This window comes from Pholcus phalangioides, unplaced genomic scaffold (assembly GCF_987345545.1).
Source record: "Pholcus phalangioides strain wild (caught in Gottingen) unplaced genomic scaffold, Ppha-v1.0 ptg000005l_1, whole genome shotgun sequence".
Lineage (NCBI taxonomy): Eukaryota > Metazoa > Arthropoda > Arachnida > Araneae > Pholcidae > Pholcus > Pholcus phalangioides.
This window is the reverse complement of record NW_028301598.1, coordinates 8870842-8891113: the sequence shown is the minus strand read 5'-3', so window position 1 is coordinate 8891113 and position 20272 is coordinate 8870842. Positions and strand designations below refer to the sequence as shown.

General features: G+C 37.0%; 1 protein-coding gene across 1 annotated transcript in view; it reads right to left on the bottom strand.

The window, feature by feature from the left end:
- Window positions 1-20272, bottom strand: part of LOC149086255 (disks large homolog 4-like) — a 186296-nt gene that overhangs the window by 94005 nt on the left and 72019 nt on the right. Inside the window, exons 3-4 of the mRNA XM_089232280.1 lie at window positions 8287-8390; window positions 1508-1591 (exon numbers count right to left, since the gene is read on the bottom strand). Of these exons, the coding sequence (XP_089088406.1) occupies window positions 1508-1591; window positions 8287-8390 (188 nt within the window). The remainder of the gene's footprint in view (window positions 1-1507; window positions 1592-8286; window positions 8391-20272) is intronic.

The window sequence follows — 20272 nt, the reverse complement described above, 5'->3', positions numbered from 1 at the left end:
TTAGAGCAGTGGTGAATATAACTGAGGAAATTTCATGGATTTCAAATGAGCAGCGAATAAATATGTGATCAATGCACGAATATGAATGTGGCCTTGTAACATTGGAAATTAAAGGAGTGAAGCCGTGACTATATATAGAGAGCATATCCAAATAATCAGAATGAGTACCGTATATAGCATTTAAGGTGCCAATGTTAATATCCTCCTATAAAAAAAAAGTACATTTCTTTATTTTAATATTTTTTTTTATTTCTCTTTTGTTTAATATTTTTTAAAATGGAATCGAGTTCTTCGATACATTATGATTGAAAGCAAATGATTGCGACTTACACAGATTTAATATAGTGAGTTTTAAGGTTTGTGCTTGCACTATAAACAATTCGCCAGTAAGCATTGAAAAACCATCAAGTTCTAAAAATTTAACAGATTTGTGTGTGTAAACAAAAATTCCCCCGGAGTTATTGTACTTTCTACAACGCGCGAATAAATTATAGTCAATTAGTGTGTAAAGATTAATTCCATTCTCATAGACACAAAACTTTGTTATCACCAAAATATGAATAAATTTTAATGATTGATTAAATGTGTGAACAAAGGATCTTTATTATCCAACTTTACAACTAATGCTCAAATGAGCGACCAGCAGCTGAAATACACGCGATGGATAGCAGCTGAATGACGGGTTCTGTGAAGGGCGACGTTTCATTCACACCAGAGAGAGTGCCCTCTCGCGGGGGGCTTGCCGCTTGCTTTCCAACCCCACACTGTATGAGTGGAAGTTGTTTGTTTTGCCGAGTTTCCATCACTTCCTACAATTATAATCATCAATTTAGTTACACGAGCCGATCTCCCCGTTAAAAAGTCTCGCCAAAGAGAGCAACAGAGGCCTACAACGGTATAATTATTCAATCAGTAAACTTCACTCATAGTTATAAAAATTGATGGCAAATTACTGGCGAATCGTTGATCCTAGAAGCATACTTCCAATTAGAAAAAGTATCCGAATAACGTGTGAACCTCAACTACGTCATTTATATTGCAAGGGGCTGTATAGTTATTGAAACAAAAAGAGATTAACTTTTTATATGGACCACCTTACACTAAAAACCAAATTAGAGAAAATTGTCTTGCCTCTCTTGAAGCCAACACAAAATGAATTCCACATTTGTAAGTACCATAAGTTTCAGCTAACACTAGTCCAGTTTAAGCATCGGCAGCACGTTATAAGACATTACCGAAATATTGTATACGGAAGGGTTTTTCTTTCTTTCTTTAGAACAAAGTAGATTCAGTAAAACCTCTCTTAACGGATATCGCTTATATGCGGTGACCCCTCTTTTACGACCAAATAATTATTTCCCCTTGTATAGTGAACGTATGCATTTCAAATCCCTGATTAACGGTTATCCCTGTTTTACGGACGAATTTTTTGGTCCCGCCGGCGTTCGCAAAAGAGGTTTTACTGCATTAAAATGAAATACGGTTTTGGATGAATTTTATTTCTTACCGCTAGAATGACGTCACCTTTGCGTATGCGGCCATCAGAACATGCCACGCCGTCCTTGTGCACGTCCAACACACAAATATGTTCCTGCAGGAGGATAAAAATTGTATTTTACGAGCTGTAACAATCAACATCATCACGTCTACATTCTGTAAGGCAATGTTTCTATATTATGTGAGCCGGTCTTTTCTACTCTGAAAAGTCTCTCCGCAGAGAGCATTCAACATGGTACTTACATAACATAAATATTCCAGCATCTACCATATTCACTTCAAACCATAGGAGGCAGATGGCAGCACACACAAAACACGTTCCTGCATGTATCCAATTCGTTAGAAATTCTGCAGAGGAATGTGTACGAAGTGCACGTCCGGTTAATTTGTAGTGTTTCTAGATATTTTTGTAGTCGAAACCCACTATTCAAACTGTGCCGACTAATCTGTTTATACAAAATATACAAGGAACTGGTGTTATATAGTCACCACAGTGGTAGTCGACTGAAATTAGTTTTCTGTGGTTACTAACTTCGAGACACGATTTCGAGTCGGTCTTCCCGTTAAAAAGTCTCTCCATGGACAGCAACGTGACTACAACGACACAATTATTCAATCATTACACTTCCCTCATAGTTAGAAAAATTGTTGACAGATGAACAGCACTATAACAATTCCTCTTACACAGAAACACAAACTTCACAACACATACATGTACATTTTCCAGCATGGCCCAGGTCTTCTTCGACCAACTGCTAAAATCTTTTCAGTGAGACAGAGCGACGGGCCATAATCTGGTTAGGAGGAGGAAGTTGTGATGAGGAGAGATGATCATTGGGGGAAAAGAATCGTTTTCCTTTACTGGGACTCACCACAGACAGCGAGAGGGCCGCTGTTCGAGTGAGCTACCACTACACTATAAAAGCAATGAGAAATTTCTTCCTTTGAGTGTATATCATGAACGGCATAAGCGGATAGAGACTTCTGGAAAAATGGGGGAATGTTTTTTGCCGGTCCGCAAATTACCTCTATTTTGTAATTTTTATTCATTCTTTACCGATCCGCAATTTACTTACACTTACGGTGACCATGCGTCCCGTATTTCACGGGATAGTCATGATTTTTCTCATTTTCTAGCCGTTCCGGTTTTTCTCGTTTTTAACATGACGCCTACTTGGATTTTTATTCTTTATTAAAGTCAAAGATTGAAATTATTTTTCAACGCATAAATTACATTATGATAATTACGACTTTAAATAACAACATTAATCTCCCACATTTGTGTTGGTGAACGTTTTATTTCTTGCAATCCATTTTAATCCACTGCAATTTGCAGTAATGCTTCCGCAAACTCAGTAATATTTGGCAACTTTGTTCACTTTTGGTGTCATTCTTGGTGATAATTGGCGATTTCCCGTATTTTGAACCCCAATTTGCCGTATTTCTCTCGAGGAAATATGGTCAGCCTACTTATACTACTGTATTAATTTTATCTGCTATTCATTTATATTCTGCCGATGCGTAAAAACTACTATTTTTTTTTCTATTTACTTTTTGAAGATCAGCAAATTACGCACTTCTCTCTCTATTTGTTTTTTTCCCTTTTTTTATTTCTTTTTTACTGGTCCAGAAATTACTTTTGCTATTTATTTTTTCTTCTATTTAATTTCTTTGTTCTGGTCCGCAAATTGTTCCTCTGATTTCTGCTGGTCCACTCCACTCTTAGGCTATTTTGACCGGTCCGCAGGTGAAAAAGATCGAAACACTTCTAAATTGATGGTTTTCCCTCTGATGAATACAAATGTGTGAATGAAATTTATTCAAAAACTATTTCGTCCTAAATTTTCTGAAAACGAAACGAAACAAACTAGAAATACGAATCGCTTTCAAAGATTAAGTTAAATTTAAATAAAAGTGCAGTTTCAAACATTGAGGTAAGCCTGAAAATACACGTTTCTTTATGCGAACATGTCATGCCGTCCTTGTGCGTGTTCAACTCAAAGTTCCGGTCCGCAAATCACTTCTATTTATATTTTCTGGTTTTTATTAATTTTTTCCGGGCCGCAAATTATTTCTATTTGTATTTTTCCGTTTTTATTAATTTTTTCCCGTCCACAAATTACTTCTATTTATATTTTCTCGTTTTTATTAATTATTTTCCGGTCAGGAAATTACTTCTATTTATATTTTCTCGTTTTTATTAATTATTTTCCGGTCCGCAAATTACTTCTATTTGTATTTTTCCGTTTTTATTAATTTTTTCCGGTCCGCAAATTATTTCTATTTATATTTTCTCGTTTTTATTAATTTCTTCTGTCCGCAAATTACTTCTACTATTTATATTTTCTCGTTTTTATTAATTATTTTCCGGTCCGCAAATTACTTCTATTTGTATTTTTCCGTTTTTATTAATTTTTTCCCGTCCACAAATTATTTATATTTATATTTTCTCGTTTTTATTAATTTTTTTCGGTCCGCAAATTATTTCTATTTATATTTTTCCGTTTTTATTAATTTTTTCCCGTCCACAAATCACTTCTATTTATATTTTCTCGTTTTTATTAATTATTTTCTGGTCCGCAAATTACTTCTATTTATATTTTCTCGTTTTTATTAATTTCTTCTGTCCGCAAATTACTTCTACTATTTATATTTTCTGGTTTTTATTAATTTTTTTCGGTCCGCAAATTATTTCTATTTATATTTTTCCGTTTTTATTAATTTTTTCCTGTCCACAAATCACTTCTATTTATATTTTCTCGTTTTTATCAATTCGCTGACGGCCACAAATTAACTTATACTATTAATTTTTTTTTGCTATTCATTTGTATTCCGCCGATACGCTAATTACTGCTAGTATTCATTAGTTTCATTGTCCTTTTTTTCATTTTCCCCATTCTTTCATTTTTTGCCGATCCGCAAATTACGCCCTTCTAATAATTTTTTTTCATATTTATTTTTTCTTTCTATTTATTTCTTTTTTACCGGCCCGCAAATTACTTCCACTATTTATTTTTCTCTTATATAATGTTATTTCTTCGCCGTTCCACTTAACTCTTTGACTATTTTCACCGGTCCGCAGATGAAAATAAAAGGGTTCGAAACACTGTTCAAAATTGATATTTTCCCCTCAGATGAATACAAATGAATGAATTTTATTCAAAAACTATCCCCCCCCCCCAACTCTTAATTTTCTGAAACAAAGCGAAATAAACTAGAAATACATTTGTATTTTTTTTTTCAAAGATTAAGTTACGCTAAAAAAAAGTACTTCAGCTTAAGAACATTTAACTTTTTCAAGTGAACTTTTTCTTCCATTCAAGTTTTTCCTCGAGCATCCTTCGAAACAGTAAAAGAAAAAAAATGTTTTTCCTTCTTTAGAGAACCATTTAAAGTATTTGTTTGTGGATTATTTCATTTCCAGAGGCTTTCAATTTTGAGTTTGCATTAAGATGGTGAAATCCTCTTTCAAACACTGAGGTAAGTCTCAAAATGCAAAAAATAAAAGAATAAAAGTCGGCTTTATTTCGCTCGAAGAAATAAACGTGGTGAAGTGGGTTTCCAAAAACAGCCTTTCTTTTATTTTTTTTAAGGAAAAGAGTGTCTAGAAAAGTTCAAAAAAATAAATAAACAAATACGTCGCAAGTCTCCAAAAACTCTCGAAGATTAATGTCTCTCCTCCGCAGTGAGAAATAACGAGACTTAACGTATCGAAGCTGTCAAGTTCAGCTGAGACTATTAAGTTTTCGAGGAACGATAGCATATGACACAATATTGACACCAAAAATATCACCTTCCACTAGAAGCGATATTTATTTCCAACTCAAGAGATACTTAATTTCAGATCGCGGATTATTTCTATACTTCCGTATAACTGCGAATTCGGAAAAGAATTCTTTCTCAGCTATCTTTTGTCATCGTGAATAATCGATTGAAGACGAAACAACAAAAAAGTTAAATGACTGATTTCGTTGATAATTATGCGTAACGTATAATAGCATTTTCTTTCAGTGACGGGACCTAGAAACGCAAATTTCTTTTGGGGCTCTAAGCAGTATCAGAATGAGGAAAACAATCAGTGTCAGAATTGATTATAATTCATCAAAACCGCGTTAAATTTTTCATATATATTACTAATTTTAGTGATTTTGTATATGCAGCGTGCATAGCAAACAGAGGTATGGCATTTTATTGGCGAACCGTTTATCTTAGAGGTGAACTTCCAATTAGAAAAAGTTTCCAAATAGCGTGTAGTACTCAGATGAGTCATTCATATTTTCCAAAAAACTTTTGTTTTGATCATTTTTTTTAGCATCATGGTCATTTTCTGCACACGAGGGCTAATTAGACCGGGACCTACAATTCGTTACCGATTTTGAACGGCAGCGTTTTGTTATACTCGCCGAGGGATTGGCGCGCTAATCCCTCAGTATGAGACATCCTGCCGTAACAATTTTTTTTTTCTGTGTGGTCATGTTGTAGCCGTACCTCTGCGTCAGGAAATTTCTGACAAGGACGAACCGGGTATCGAACTCGCGACACCAGTAAACATCCTTCGATACTTAATCCGGGTTTTCCTAGAAGCAGGTTTCTACAGCGCGCGCAGCGTAAAAACGCTGATTGGCCAGCAATAACCTGAATTTTAAGTTTATAACCAATCAGCGTTTTCACGCTGCACACGGCGCAAAAGTTCTACTCCTAGGAAAACCCGGCTTTAAGGTGAGTATCTTATTGACCTGCGCTACTGCGCCCTATAATGATTTGTAACATGTATTTCAATAGGGATGTATGTTCACGTTTCGGGCAAAACTTGGAGAGCAATATAAGGTATCCAACCAGCTGATAAAAAAAGAGAAAATTTGCACACTCGTACTTCTGGTATGAAGGAAACTATTTAATATACAGGGTGCATAGATAACAGCACGTACGACATATTACTGGTGAACCGTTGATCCTAGAGGCATACTTCCAATTAGAAAAAATATCCGAATAACGTGTGGACCTCAACTACGTCATTTATATTGCAAGGGGCTGTATAGTTATTGAAACAAAAACAACCAGCCAAAACAAAAAGTCATTCATGTTGCAATAGGGGGGGGGGGGTGTATATATATATATAGTTATTTAAAAAATAACTTCTTATACAGTCCCCGTGTTCCCCAAAACCAAATTGGAAAGTTGTTACCATATATTTGCCGTGTAAGGTGTGTCCCAAAATGATAAAGCCCCGTACAATATTCTACAAATAACAATTTAATTTTTTGAAGTGGAAATCATTTTTTCACTAGAGATCCTTAACTGCACGGGATTAAAACTGTACTAATAATTTCACATGTATCTGCATTTGTTATGACAGAAAAAAAAATTATATATCGAATAGTGGAATGTACCAAAATGATAAAGCCACACACAAAAACTCATGTTCAATTATATTTAAAACGGCCAATATATTTTACATTGTTGCTGATAATGTGAAACACTCGTCTAGGCATAGATTCAACAAGTTTTTGTCAATACTGCCGAAGAATATTTTGCCACACTTTCAAGGTCGCCCGTTCAAGTTCTAAAGCACTGTTGTATTGCTTGCCACGCCACGCTCATACACTTTACGTGCCACTGTAGCCCACACGTTTTCCATCGGCTTGAGGTCTGGAGAACATACGAGACTTGAAAACCAGACGCGCCTCCACGTTAAGATTCCATAGGAGAACTTACGAGACTGTCCATCATTGGAATCCCATTCGCGAGGAGCCATTCCCAGGTCGAATTCGAATTGCGGGGTAGGGGACGGGGGTGCATTGTCCTGTTGAAATTTAGCCGTGGAGCCATTTTGAGATTTAAAAAAATGAACTTACATACTAATTCAACAATTCTGATATGTCTCAGCGTTCAGACGTTCAGGTATAACTGCTAACAGCCACGTTTCGACTAGCATTGAGCGCACCCCAGCCACTCCACCACCTTGCTGACGCTTAAGGCAACTTAGTTCTTCCTTTCTAGTATTATGTCAATACTATTTCCAGCCATTCTGGGCAGTTCAAATTAAACTTTTTTTCATCACTCCAAATGACATTATGCCACTTGGAAATTCATGACACGTGATATTTCGCCCTACAAAGTCTTTCCTGTGTTTATGATGCTCACTAAGTTTTGGACGAGTAAGTATTTTGCGATGGCAGGTGCATTTAAAACGCTGGAGAAATCGACGAACGGTAGATTTAGATACATTCACGTCAAGGAAAAGATAAAACTTTCCTTCAACTTATGGAAGAGTTACTTTGAGTAGAATCACATTTTTCTTGTGTTTCGTCGACGTTTAGTCTTTCTGGTGCCATACATTGTTAAAGATACCCGTTATAAACACACACACACGCACAGACACACACACACAGAGATAGTTTTGAGAGAGAATATTCGATAATCTTTTTATCCTTTGAAACTTCAACAAAAAAGATTTCTGAAAAACATTTAATACAAGCTAGGCATGGGTGAGCTCGTAACAGGATAAACTTATGTTTAGGAAAAACCGAAAAATACAGGTGGCTTTATCATTTAGGGACACACCTTGTATTGAAATATACACGGACTAAAGAGTCTGTGTCTAAAGTACAGATTCTAGATATAGCTGTCTGACCTATCCGCAACGAGGTGACTAAAGAAAACAAAAGAAATGCCAAAAAAATATTAATGTCAAAAATAAAAATTAAGAGAAACATTGGAAGGGTTAAAACCGAACAGTAGGAAAGAACTAATAGTTTAATAAGTAGTAGTTAATGTGTGTGTGCCTACCAAGTAAGAGTCATTTCCACCAGCGATGCTGATGCCCAATTCATTTTTCTTATCCTTTTTAAGAACGATTGTCGTCTCCACAAACTCTGGTATGTTGCTGAGTGCTGGAAAAAATAGAATTATCACACAATATATTAAAAAAATATATTTTTTCAATTCTTACATGTAGTAAAATATTTATGTTAAGTACGAAAACAAGGAACTCATAAAAATCAGTTTAATAATTAGATTCGATATTATATATTACATCGTCTGTAAAAATGATTCCCCTCAAATGAAGTTCATAAAATACACCAAACTCCGCTTATTAGAATCACGAATAATGTTATCATTCGGATATTATTATCACTCTTGCAAAGAACGGAACGAACAAATCTGTGATATTTGTCCAGAACATGATATCTCCAAAAAATGGCTTTTTGATCTAGTAGTAAGTGTTGCTAATTACAACTAATTAGAAGTGAAGCACGAATACATGCGTACTGCTAAACAACATGCTGATGTATGATATTTTCATTTGTATTTGTGCGCATGATTTATTTCTGATTTTTAAATGACAATGGAAATGCTTATATCTCAAAAATATGATTTTGGTGTTATCATGTTCTGACAAAACACCACAGAAATATCCTAACATGAATAAACCTGTTTATAGTTATCGAGATTTCGTATAATGTTATCAATTTTTTTCCGTTGAAAGTTTTTTTTTTGTGCATTCTGAAGCAAAGATTTAATTAAACTTATCGTTATCAGACTGCAAGACTATGAAGATGTTCTCTCCCCCTTCCCTTGTTGACAAACATTTCAGTACGTAATGTCGTAATCGGTCCGCAGTATTCGCGGGGGTTATGTTCCGGGGGTGGAATACGGAAATCCGCGAATAACCGAAACCATATAGGGGTTTTGTTTTACATATCCTGTTTATTAAACATCATGAGAAGGAGCAGGGTGGCACAGAGGTAGAAGGGAATGTAAAAGAGGGGTGTGGCAATTGCTGGTGATGTTTTCTGAAAGAACATTGTGATTTCTGTTTGCCATTTCTTCTTCATACCATCAAGTATTTAGACCAAATTTAAAATCTCTCCTACTTCAATGTATCCACTTCTTCTTACTTGCTCCAGAAGTCTTTTCCACACTTTTTTTGAAATCCCAGGCTGTAGTTTCCGGCCCTTATGCGCCACTGGGTAAACGTGCAATTCTTCTCTCTAGTCATTTGGTTTAGCTATCAATTTCAGTCAAATGCTTGCTTGTAGGAATGGTTGCATCGAGTTGATGCTGTCTTCATGGGGAGAACGACGCTAGTGATTTGATACTTGCAAGCATGGGGCTGTGGGGCGGCCACTGCTATAAATCTGTGCTAGATTTTTTCCGACACAACCCTGCCTCTTTTGAGGTAACGGAAGTAAGTTGCTTTGTATCAGTCCAGGGTTGTGAGTGGGTCTATCCAGGGGCCGTTCAAGTATTACGTCAGCAAATTTTTAGACACCTGACCCCCCCTCCCCTTGTCAGCAAAATTTCGTCAGCACTGCCCCTATCTCCTAACGCATATTGGTGGGATCAGAAACGTAAGCGGGAGGGGGGGGGACTCGTTCGCCTCCCCCAGAAGAATAAAAAAAAACTTTTGATGCAAAAAATTACAATTTTGAAAGAAAACACCTTTATATATATTATTAAAATCAATTTCGCTTAATTTCAATGCTATTTGAAGGGTAAGAACAAAAAATTTCTCTTTAAGAAATTCATTGCGACCCCCGACCCACCCTTTAAACCATGTATGGTAAACCTTCGACCCGCGAACCAAATGTGGCCCTGAAGGTTATCTGAAGTAAGCCTCAAAGATCACTTTCACATTTAAAGATCACTTAAGTAACCCGCGACACAGTTCCAAAACACTTAAACTATCCGTGGCACATTTAGAGATCCCTTGCGTGGCATGTGGCACAGTTTTAGAGCACTTAAGCTGCCCCCAGAGCGGTTCAACATCACTCAAGTTACCCGCGGAACATTCCCAGATCACTTAAGTGATTTGTGGTATAATTACGGATCGCATGAGTGATACGTGGCACAGTTCCAGAGCACTTAAGCTGCCCGGATACATTTCCAGCGAACTTAATTGGCCTGGACACATTTCCAGAGCGCTTGAAGGATCCGTGAAACATTTGAAGATCATTAAAGTGGCTCTGTAGGGGACTTATCAATAGGTAGAATGTTAGTTCAGGTGCCCAATAACTATCGACATGTTTTTTTCCATTTTTGGCGCACCGAATGATATGCTATTAAGAATATTTCATATCTTCATAAAGGGTGGTTGATGACGTAAGTATCATCCAAACCCCCGTTACCCCTTGTCATGAAAAGTCAGCAAATCGGAAACCCCTCCCTCATCTATGCTGATGCAGTACTTGAATGACCCCCCATCTATGAATGAAACCACCCTTTACGTGCGTAAAATTCTGATGAAATCGACGTTTCACCAGCTCTTTCCTTTATTCGCCTTTTCCGTTATAATATTACAATCAATCGGAATACCTTTTTTGTAGCAATCTTGTACCCACAAGAAAAAAAAAAACAACAAAGCATCTTCTGTACGAGAAACACATGGATCCCGTAAGCGATGCAAAGTGTTCGCTGATAAAGATGCCGCTACAGCTACTACTGAACGAATTTCAGATCCCTTTTCCTTGATATATCTTAGAGTAGATTAGTTGATTCCGAGGCGGGCCACAGCAGCAATTGACATACTTTCGCCAAGCATAGTCAATTTATCCAATTTTTCTTGTAAAGTTTTCCCTTGTTTTTTTACTTTTTCGAAGCATTATCAGTAGCACTAGACAAATGAGCCATCCTAAACACGTACAACTCAAATTTTGTAAGCAAAACACGTCAATGACGATTGCTGAGTGTTGCCAAAAAAATTTCAAATAAAGGAAAATAACCGCAAACACGGGGGGGGGGGGGGAGGCAACTATACGCGTGGAGCTGCGGATTATATTCAAATGCATTTTTATATTTTGGCCTTTTTGGCATTAACGCATACTAATGCATAAAATAAAATAATTTTCAGAATAAGTGCATATTTTTGAGCCCGATTATTTTTTCTTTATATTTTCTCAAATGAATATTGCTCATAATATTTTCATAACGTCGGGGTTTTTTCCCGCAAGTGGGATTTAGTGAATTAACAAAGGGAGAGAGAGAGAGAGAGATAGATGGCTTTTTCTCAGCCCAAGATATCAAGGGAGATATGTTTGTAATATTCCCCAAACATCAACCTTTTTATTGTAATGCTATTTCTGGAGATACCGCCAAAGTGTTAAATTCTTTTTTTAGAAATACAAGTACACTGCTCAAAACAATTAGGAGAGCAAGCAAAAAAAGTGAAGAAAACCGTGCGAGACAGCCACGTATTGGCATACAATGGATAGTACACGCGTGTGAATGCGCAATACAGAAAAAAGACGTAAAAAAATTTGGAATTAAGCTTTAATTCTTTGAAAATATGGAAAAAACATGAAAAGATGATTTAGGGCAACAATTTGGTTACATGTAAACGATAAAAAAAAGTACTGTTTAGACATGATGCATGAGTTTTAATAGGGCGTGTGGTCTCCTGGAGCAGCTAAGACTGCTGCACACCTGTTTGCCATGGATGCGATGAGGTTATCGATCAGACTTTGGGGAATACTGTTCCATTCCTCAAGAAGTGCAATCTGCAAGTCTCGGACAGTAACAGGAGGCCTTGGTCGCGCAGCAATGCGTCGTCCGAGCATGTCCCAAACATGCTCGATTGGATTCAGGTCAGGAGAGCACGCTGGCCATTCCATACGCTGTATTGTTTCAGCTTCAAGCATGTTCTCCACCAGACGAGCTCTATGCGGTCGGCATTATCATCCTGGAAAACAAAGGAATCTCCAATGGCTCCAGCGTAAGGGATGACATGAGGTCGCAGTATCTCGTCTGCATACCTTCGGGCCGTCAAAGTGCCATTCCGAATGATATGCAGGTCCATACGTCCGCCTATGCTGATTCCACCCCATACCATCCAACCAGCTCGTCTGTATTGTGACCTTTCACGAACGAATGCGGGGTTATTTCGAGTGCCCCTGTCCCTCCATACCAGAACACGTCGGGTGTCACACTCCAGACTGAATCGGGACTCGTCTGTAAACAGCACTTGGCTCCAATCATGTTGCTCCCAATCTCGATGTTCAGCAGCCCATCTTCTTCGGGCCGCACGGTGGCGTGGGGTCAACGGAATGCAGACCGTTGGCCTACGTGCATAGAGCCCTCCCTCATGAAGCCGATTACGTACTGTTTGGCTGGACACCCTTCGTCCTGTTGCCAAGAGCAACCGTCTTTGCAGCTGCGTAGCATTCTCTGTTCTGTTTCGACGGGCTGTTAACCGTATATACCGGTCATCAGTTGCTGTAGTGGCGCGTGGCCGACCTTGCCCTGGTCGACGTCTAACATTTCCTGTTTCTTGGAAGCGATTCCACTGCCTTGCAACAACACTTCTGGCGACTCCAACAGCGTCCGCGACACTACGTTGTGTTTGCCCGGATTCCAGTCTGCCTATAACACGCCATGCCATGGATTCCGGTAAATCACGTTGTTGAGACATCCTCAAGTCACCTTGTCTCAAAAAACAATACTGCGCAATCGAATTTCACAGTTACGGCAGTAAAACAGACGTTTCTGCAACATCCCGATTTCTGCCCTTATCTCCTTTTTCTGGTTTTTGACGTCATGAACTTTGATTTGCATATGAAGTTTTCTTCTTCCGTTTCCTGCTAGGCTTTAAATTATGGATGATTCATTTTATGTTACTTATCGGTATACATCTTTGCGTAATTTTGTTAAAATCATGTGCTCCCCTAATTGTTTTGAGCAGTGTACCTTTAGGATATTTGTAGAAATAGCGTCGAAATTACTGGTATATCGTTAATGAGCAGCTACTACTAAATAAAAAAATACGTAGAAGTTACTTGCATATGCAGTATACAGGGTGACTCAGAAAAGATGGGGAAAACTTTGTATTGGTGTGTACAATCGCCTCTTAAACAATTATCATCAAAGAACGCATGGTCTAACGTGAAACGGCCGCTCCGCAAACGTTAAAACAGCATTCGTGTTGAAATTTATCGGGGGCATCAAAATTGCTGCTCGCAAGATATTAATGGTGCTCCCTCGGGTAGGATGTTATATATATTTTTTTTCACATTGAGAAAATAAATGCCCCCTCCGGGGAACCCCCGTATGGCGAATCATATTCCCTGGACCGGGGTAAGTTACTCATGCATCAGAGAATTCATTTCGAAAATGACTCGCAATGGCTGAATAACAAAAATGCAGGATTTCAATTTCCGCCATCCCGCATTTTTTTTAAAAACTATTTTAAGCAGCAGGTGTGAAAATGTTGAAGTTCCCTGGCCTAGAAAATTTAAACCTGTTTCCCAAGGGTTCCACAAATATAGAAAGTTAAGGGAATCATTGGCCGAAAAAAACGGAAGGAAATACCGCTGCATACACTATGAAATCTGATTCCAATTACACTCCAAGTGATATGAAATCAAAATCCGGATTATAGCAATAATATAAGAACAGAAATTGCCATATAAATTCGAATAAAACTCGATCGATTACGACGTGAATTTTCTTTTATGAGAAAACGAGATGGAATTTTCCGGAAGGCAACAAACATTCTCCAAAAGCCCTCTCCGTTCCAAACAAATCGTGGTCCGATGCATCGAGATTCAAATCGGATGAAATCTGATTAGGATGTATTCTGAAGACGCGATCGAAATCTTACATCCGAACCGATTTACCCCCCGGGCAAAGGAAGCACCGCAATCAGTCTTATCTGATTCGAAAAGATTCTGAAAAATGACCGGCTGCTGCTGATTCGACATTCCTTCATCTACCAGATTTTTCTGCTGTGGATAAGGGGAATGCCCTTAATTCGTGAAATGAATCCAAAAACTCATCGAAGCGAATATCTTTGTGATGTAAGCATAAAAGAGCCTATACTTGAATCTTTGTACCTCCAGGGAAATTAATCAAATTGCCTCGCATTAATAATTGGGATTATTTTCGAAAGGGAACATTTCCAGTTTTGTTAAATTTACAGTAGAAGTAAGAAACGTATTCATCTCCGGAATAAACTGCTTTAGTAAAAAACTGCCCAACTGGTAGCGTATGGGAGCGGTAGAAGAATATTTAAACGCTATGTTTCTTGATCAACGTCCAAGGGGGGTTTGTTATCTACATTTCAATTTTAGAAATGTTTAATTGAAAAAAATAATCTTTGAAATGTTACCATATTTGATTAAAATTGGAACTGGTTAAGAGGGTTGATGCACGCAAATTTTCAGAAAAACAACAACAAATTTTGGATTTTTTTTTAATTTTAAAATACCATGAAATTTTTTGCGTCTAATTGATTGTGTTCAAGGTTTTGTTCAGCATCAGAAATATTTTGTAAATATTTTAATATAAACTGCTGGCAGGCATCACATACATACATACATGCTAATCAAGGAAACAGTAATTTTCCGGATATTATGCTGAGGTGAGCTAGGAAAGAAAAGTCATCACGTCTCCGCCGGGATGACTTTTCTTTCCTAGCTCACCTCAGCATAATATCCGGAAAATTACTGTTTCCTTGATATCTCTGGCTGAGAAAAAAGCCATCTATATCTCTCTATACATGCTAATGTTTCCCACAAAAAATTTTCTTTTCTCAAAACTAAGTTTCCTGTTAGGTAAGGAACATATTTTTTCGAACACCGCTCATTCGAATGTCTTGAAATTTCGTGTGCTTTTTCAACACCATGGCGTTACATACTTTAACACGAGGATTTTACATTAAAATTTCTTTAAAAAATTTTTATTGCACAAAATATGGATACATTTCTGTTATTTTTGAAACAGTTGCATGTTGTTGAAGTTAAAACTCGAAGAAAAAAATAACCAACAATTAAAATCCTAAAAGCCCTAGTCAAATTAAAAGAACTGAAAACGTGTGTTAAAAAAATTCTTCCTAATATTTAACGCTTTTATTAAAAAAACGTATTCGGAACGTTTAAAACAACCACTATGTAAATTATTAACTCGTACCTATTAGGAAACTCCTGGCGAAAGTAATCACAGTTCGTTGTCGCGCTCTTATTTCATACGTGTTATTGCCTTCATCAAAACAGATGCATTCTTCCTGTTCGTCTTCATCAGGATCTTCGCCTCCTTCCCCCTGGTCTTGAAATAATGGTCGGTAAACTCACGTTCCCATTCTCCACCAAAAGGAGGTTTTAAGTAAATAGCTTGTGCCGTTTTTCTTTTCGGCGGTTAAACGGCTTTTTTCAAAAGAATCGGAGACGGATCAGTCATGTCATTTTCCTTTTTCCTCTTCTTGAGTATTGATCAAAATCGCCAAGATCATTTTCGAAACGATAGTGTTGCATGTCTTACTCTTTCCTCCATTTCGAGATTTAAATTCTTGTTATGACCGCTCTTCTTGCACTGCTTATACCTTTGATTTTGTAGTAGTATATACCATACATCATCCAGTTTCGACCGAGTTTCTTAACATTCCCAATTTCACTGCAAATAGCTTCGTACTTTTTTTTCATACCCTACTTTCTTTTCAGACTTCGTCTTCAATATCTCTTCAACCCTGCTAAAAACGCTATCCGCAGGTAGAAAACAGTGTTCTCTCAGCAGGAATGTAATCTGTATAGATCAGACATTGTTATGAGACTTTTTTGTAGCCAGTGAGAGAGATTCTACTGAGTTCCACCACAGTATCTCCCATAACACGGGAAAACGAATTACATTAGAGAAAACGCCACAAAAGCACAAACACTATGTATGAGAACCTAACGTCTACCCTCTGTATAACGCCGACTATATTTTATTTGTTTCATTTTTTGATCTGCTAACGCATTTGACGAAGAGTTTCGCAAGAACCACCTGTTGATTCTAGAAGTTTCCACTTAACCAAGGGACGTACTCTTACTGCTCTCTCAGTAATGTAAGACACACGATCGTTCTAAAATGCGACTTTAAAAACGCTTCTGAAAATGTGCTGTTTGGCAAAAAAAGTCTCTTCATGCAAGTGTAAAAACTGCATTGTTATGTTCCCTTTTGAATGAAAAATACCGAAGTGAATGAACAAGATGGATATGTTCTCTTTTGATAGAAACTTTACATTGTGATTTCTATCATAAGTATTCTTGCATTAATAAACCCTGTTGCATTATCCCAGAGATTCAGAAACCGTTGAAAAGTGCATTTCAGAAAAAAATGTTCCCTTTCAACAATAAGCCCCACAATTTATTTTAAAAATATAGGTGGAGGCTGTGTCTCGTCAAAACGGCTACAAATTTAAACGTTGATACGTCGTTAAACTTCAATGTTTGACATCATAACCTAAACTGAAATCGTCTTCACATTCACTAAATAGCTCTAACTCAGTGTTCAGTTTGAAGTTCAGCCATTTAATAGAATTTCTAGGAAAATACTGGATGGATTGTTCTGAAATTTCGGGCGTATAAACATAATGCTTCTAATCACAAATCCCAGTGATTTTTTAGTCACAGGTGTATTTAACGGGTCAACAAAAATTATATAAGATGTTTGATTGATCGATCGATCTCGCGTCATAAAAAGCTGCGAATGATTTGCATGTTTCATAAAATATATATTAACTGCTTTGTGCAATATTCGTGCAAATTTCCATGAAAACAGCACGCATATTCACAGACAGAAGTTTTCACAGACAACTTTCTTCTAAGCATTCCTATTTTGAGCTCATGTGTTTGCTTCAAAACACGTTGTGTTTTCAACCAAATTTCAGGAAATTTACCTTTCAGAGAATTACCATTTTTAAGTTGTTAAATTTTATAAGAAATTTAACATGAATGAGAAATTTTGTTTTGTACAGGGTGATCAGCGAATAAGCCCTTATTTCAAAATATCTCTACAACAAAGATCAATAGAATTATGCGGTAAACGGTACGTTTATTAGCAAAACTGTAAGAATGTTGTACAGAAATTTCGAAAATTTAGCTTTTTTTTTTAATTTTTTAAAATTTAAAAAAAAAACAAAACTGGAGATTTTGAGGAAAATGAACGATGAGAAAACGAAAAACGACGCAATTAAATATTTGATGAGATTTCAAAATTTTAAGAAAATCGTATCTAGTACTACGCACATTTGCAGAAAAAAAGCTTATTTCGCTCATAATTTAGTTGCCAGATAATTAAACAATTTAGTTTTTCATACAAAATATGAAAAAAAAATTGGTATTTTCTGCTACTTCGCACTACGGCAACCTATATATGAAAGTTGCACTTGAATGTCGTGAAAATTCAGAAAGATGTTGGTCATACAGTGAGCTGTAATTTAAGACACTTGCTTAATGAAAGTAAGTAGATGATAAAGATGCTTCCAAAATTGGTATTTCGATCATTTTCTGTGGTTTTATTATTTCGAGAACAACCCCGCAGCATTACGCGAATGAGTGAAGACGCATGCCTGATACTATCTACTATATAAAAGAAGACCGTGAGCTTAATACCTGCGCATGACGTCAAAATGCGCAAATGACAGGAAATAATCAAGATGCCAAATCCAGCTACTTCCAGCAAGTAGCTTAAATTACTACTCGTGGTATCGTCGGCATCATTTGAACATTCACGACGTTCAACTGCAACTTTCATATACGTTGCCCTGTAGAAAAATATGAAAAAAAATTGGTATTTTCTGCTAATTCGTACTGAACTTTTTTTAAATGCTCATATCTCTCATTGAATTTCTCCATTTTAAATTTCATTATTGTGTGTCTCATATATACAGTGGAATTTTCAGTGAGTTTTTGGAAATTTGCTAGAAAACTCCTTGAAATGTTTTTTTGCTTGGAATTACGAGATTATAACATTGGAAGAAACGCTCATAGCTACGCGAATATACGCGCTATTTTCACGAAAATGTACATGAATATTGAACAAAGGAAGTAAAATATTTTTTAAAGGTTAAAAATCATTTTCAGCTTCTTATCACACAGAGGATTAGCGGAAAAACTTTGTTTTCTTATTTAACCCTGGATTGATACCGGAAAAACCTGTGCTTAATGGCACCTATACGAACTACATTACGTCTCTTAGACGTGTATGTACCATTCTAGGGTTGATATCTTTTTGGATCTTAAAATGCACTGCTGGCTAAAACATTAGGTTTAGGTTCCAAAACATTAGATAGAAGTATTCGGTTTACATGTACGAAATTTCAGAACAATTCATTAAGTAGTTTCCTAAAAATTCGAAAAAAAACCTATATTCCAAAATGAAAGTTAAATTTTTCTCCTGTTGCCACACCACAAATTACACCGCTCAAGAAAAACTTTTTTTCATGTTCCCAAGGTAATTTTAACTGTTTTAGGGTCCACTGGGGCTACTGATTTTAAAATTGGTGTTTGTTCTGCCAAATTGGCTCTAGTTTTTGAGATAATTCATGCTCTCAACATTTCAATATACATAGTCTACAGCCACTATATAATTATTGATTTAAATTTTTGAATTATTTCCCTATTTTATTCAACAATAGCTACAGTACTCGGCGCTGCTCCGGTTTTCTTCAATTACTGGCAGGATTGAAAAAGTGGCAAACCATCGTATAAGTGCATATGCAGTAGAACCACGATTATCCAAACACATCGGGACCGAAGGGAGTTCGGAAAACAGATTTCGAAACTAATTCGATGAAGCAAAGGAATAAATTGAATTCAAGATGAATTCGTCAGACGAAAAAAATGACTGCTAAATCTGCTTCTATTCACACGTTTGTTTGCTTGTCAATCATTTATAACTACATACACTCTGTACCCGGATCCGCCATTGCTTACATCTATAGCTCACAGGTCATTTGATCATTTCTGTCGCACCACGGTCATTTTCTGCACACGAGGGCTAATTAGACCGGGACCTACAATTTATCGCCGATTCCGAACGGCAGGCTTGTTTTTTTATACTCATCGAGAGGTTGGTGCGCTAACCTCTCGATGGGGGACTCCCTGCGGTAGCAGTTTTTTGCTGCGGTCAAGTCACCGAGTTTTTTTGTTGTACCCCTGTCAGGAAAGTTTTCTGACAAGGACGAACCGGGTATCGAACTCGCGACACCTCTAAACATCCTTTGGTACTTTAGGCGAGCATCTTATCGACCGGGCTACCACGCCCTATAGCTCACAGGTACGGTATGTAAAATTTTTTGGAAGTGAATTATTCTAGAATAGAGCAAAGCTATCGACTTTGGAGAGAATAGGATTCAACTTCCAAGAAAATACCAACTATAGAAAACTGAGAATGAGTTGGGTTGAAAATGTGTTCGGTTGACCAAGTTGTTCGGAAAATGTTCAAATAAACGAGGGTCTACTGTACAATGTCTGCATAGGCATAGGCAGAATTTTTTTAGGGGGGTTTCAACTTTTTTTCTTCTGAAGGAGGGGTTACGTTTTTTCCTATAAAATAACACTGTAATTTCGGCTTGGGAGGGGGGGGGGTTAGAACCCCAACCCCCGAAGCGTACGCCAATGCATGTCTAAAAGGCATTGTCTGGGAACTACGGTAACCAAAGTAAACGTTCCAAATGTCATTGTTGAGGGCCAGGAATTATTATTGCCCGACAGTTTTTTGTTCAGCTCCGATGAACTTTTAAAGTAGCCTATCGTTTAAGTCGAGTCCCGTTTGGTATACATGCGAAATTTGGCTACGAACGATCTTAAATTGTAGATTTATAGAGAACATACACACATAGACAAGTATATCGTACAAGAAATACGATAAACATGTTGGGGTAAATCGAGAAGCTATCCATTCTTAGAATAAGACAACCATAAGTATTCTTTATGGGCGTTGTATAATATTTTATCACGTGTATATATTGTTTGTAATTTGTGTTAATTGCATTTTTAATTGGGTTGCTGTATTTTTGAAA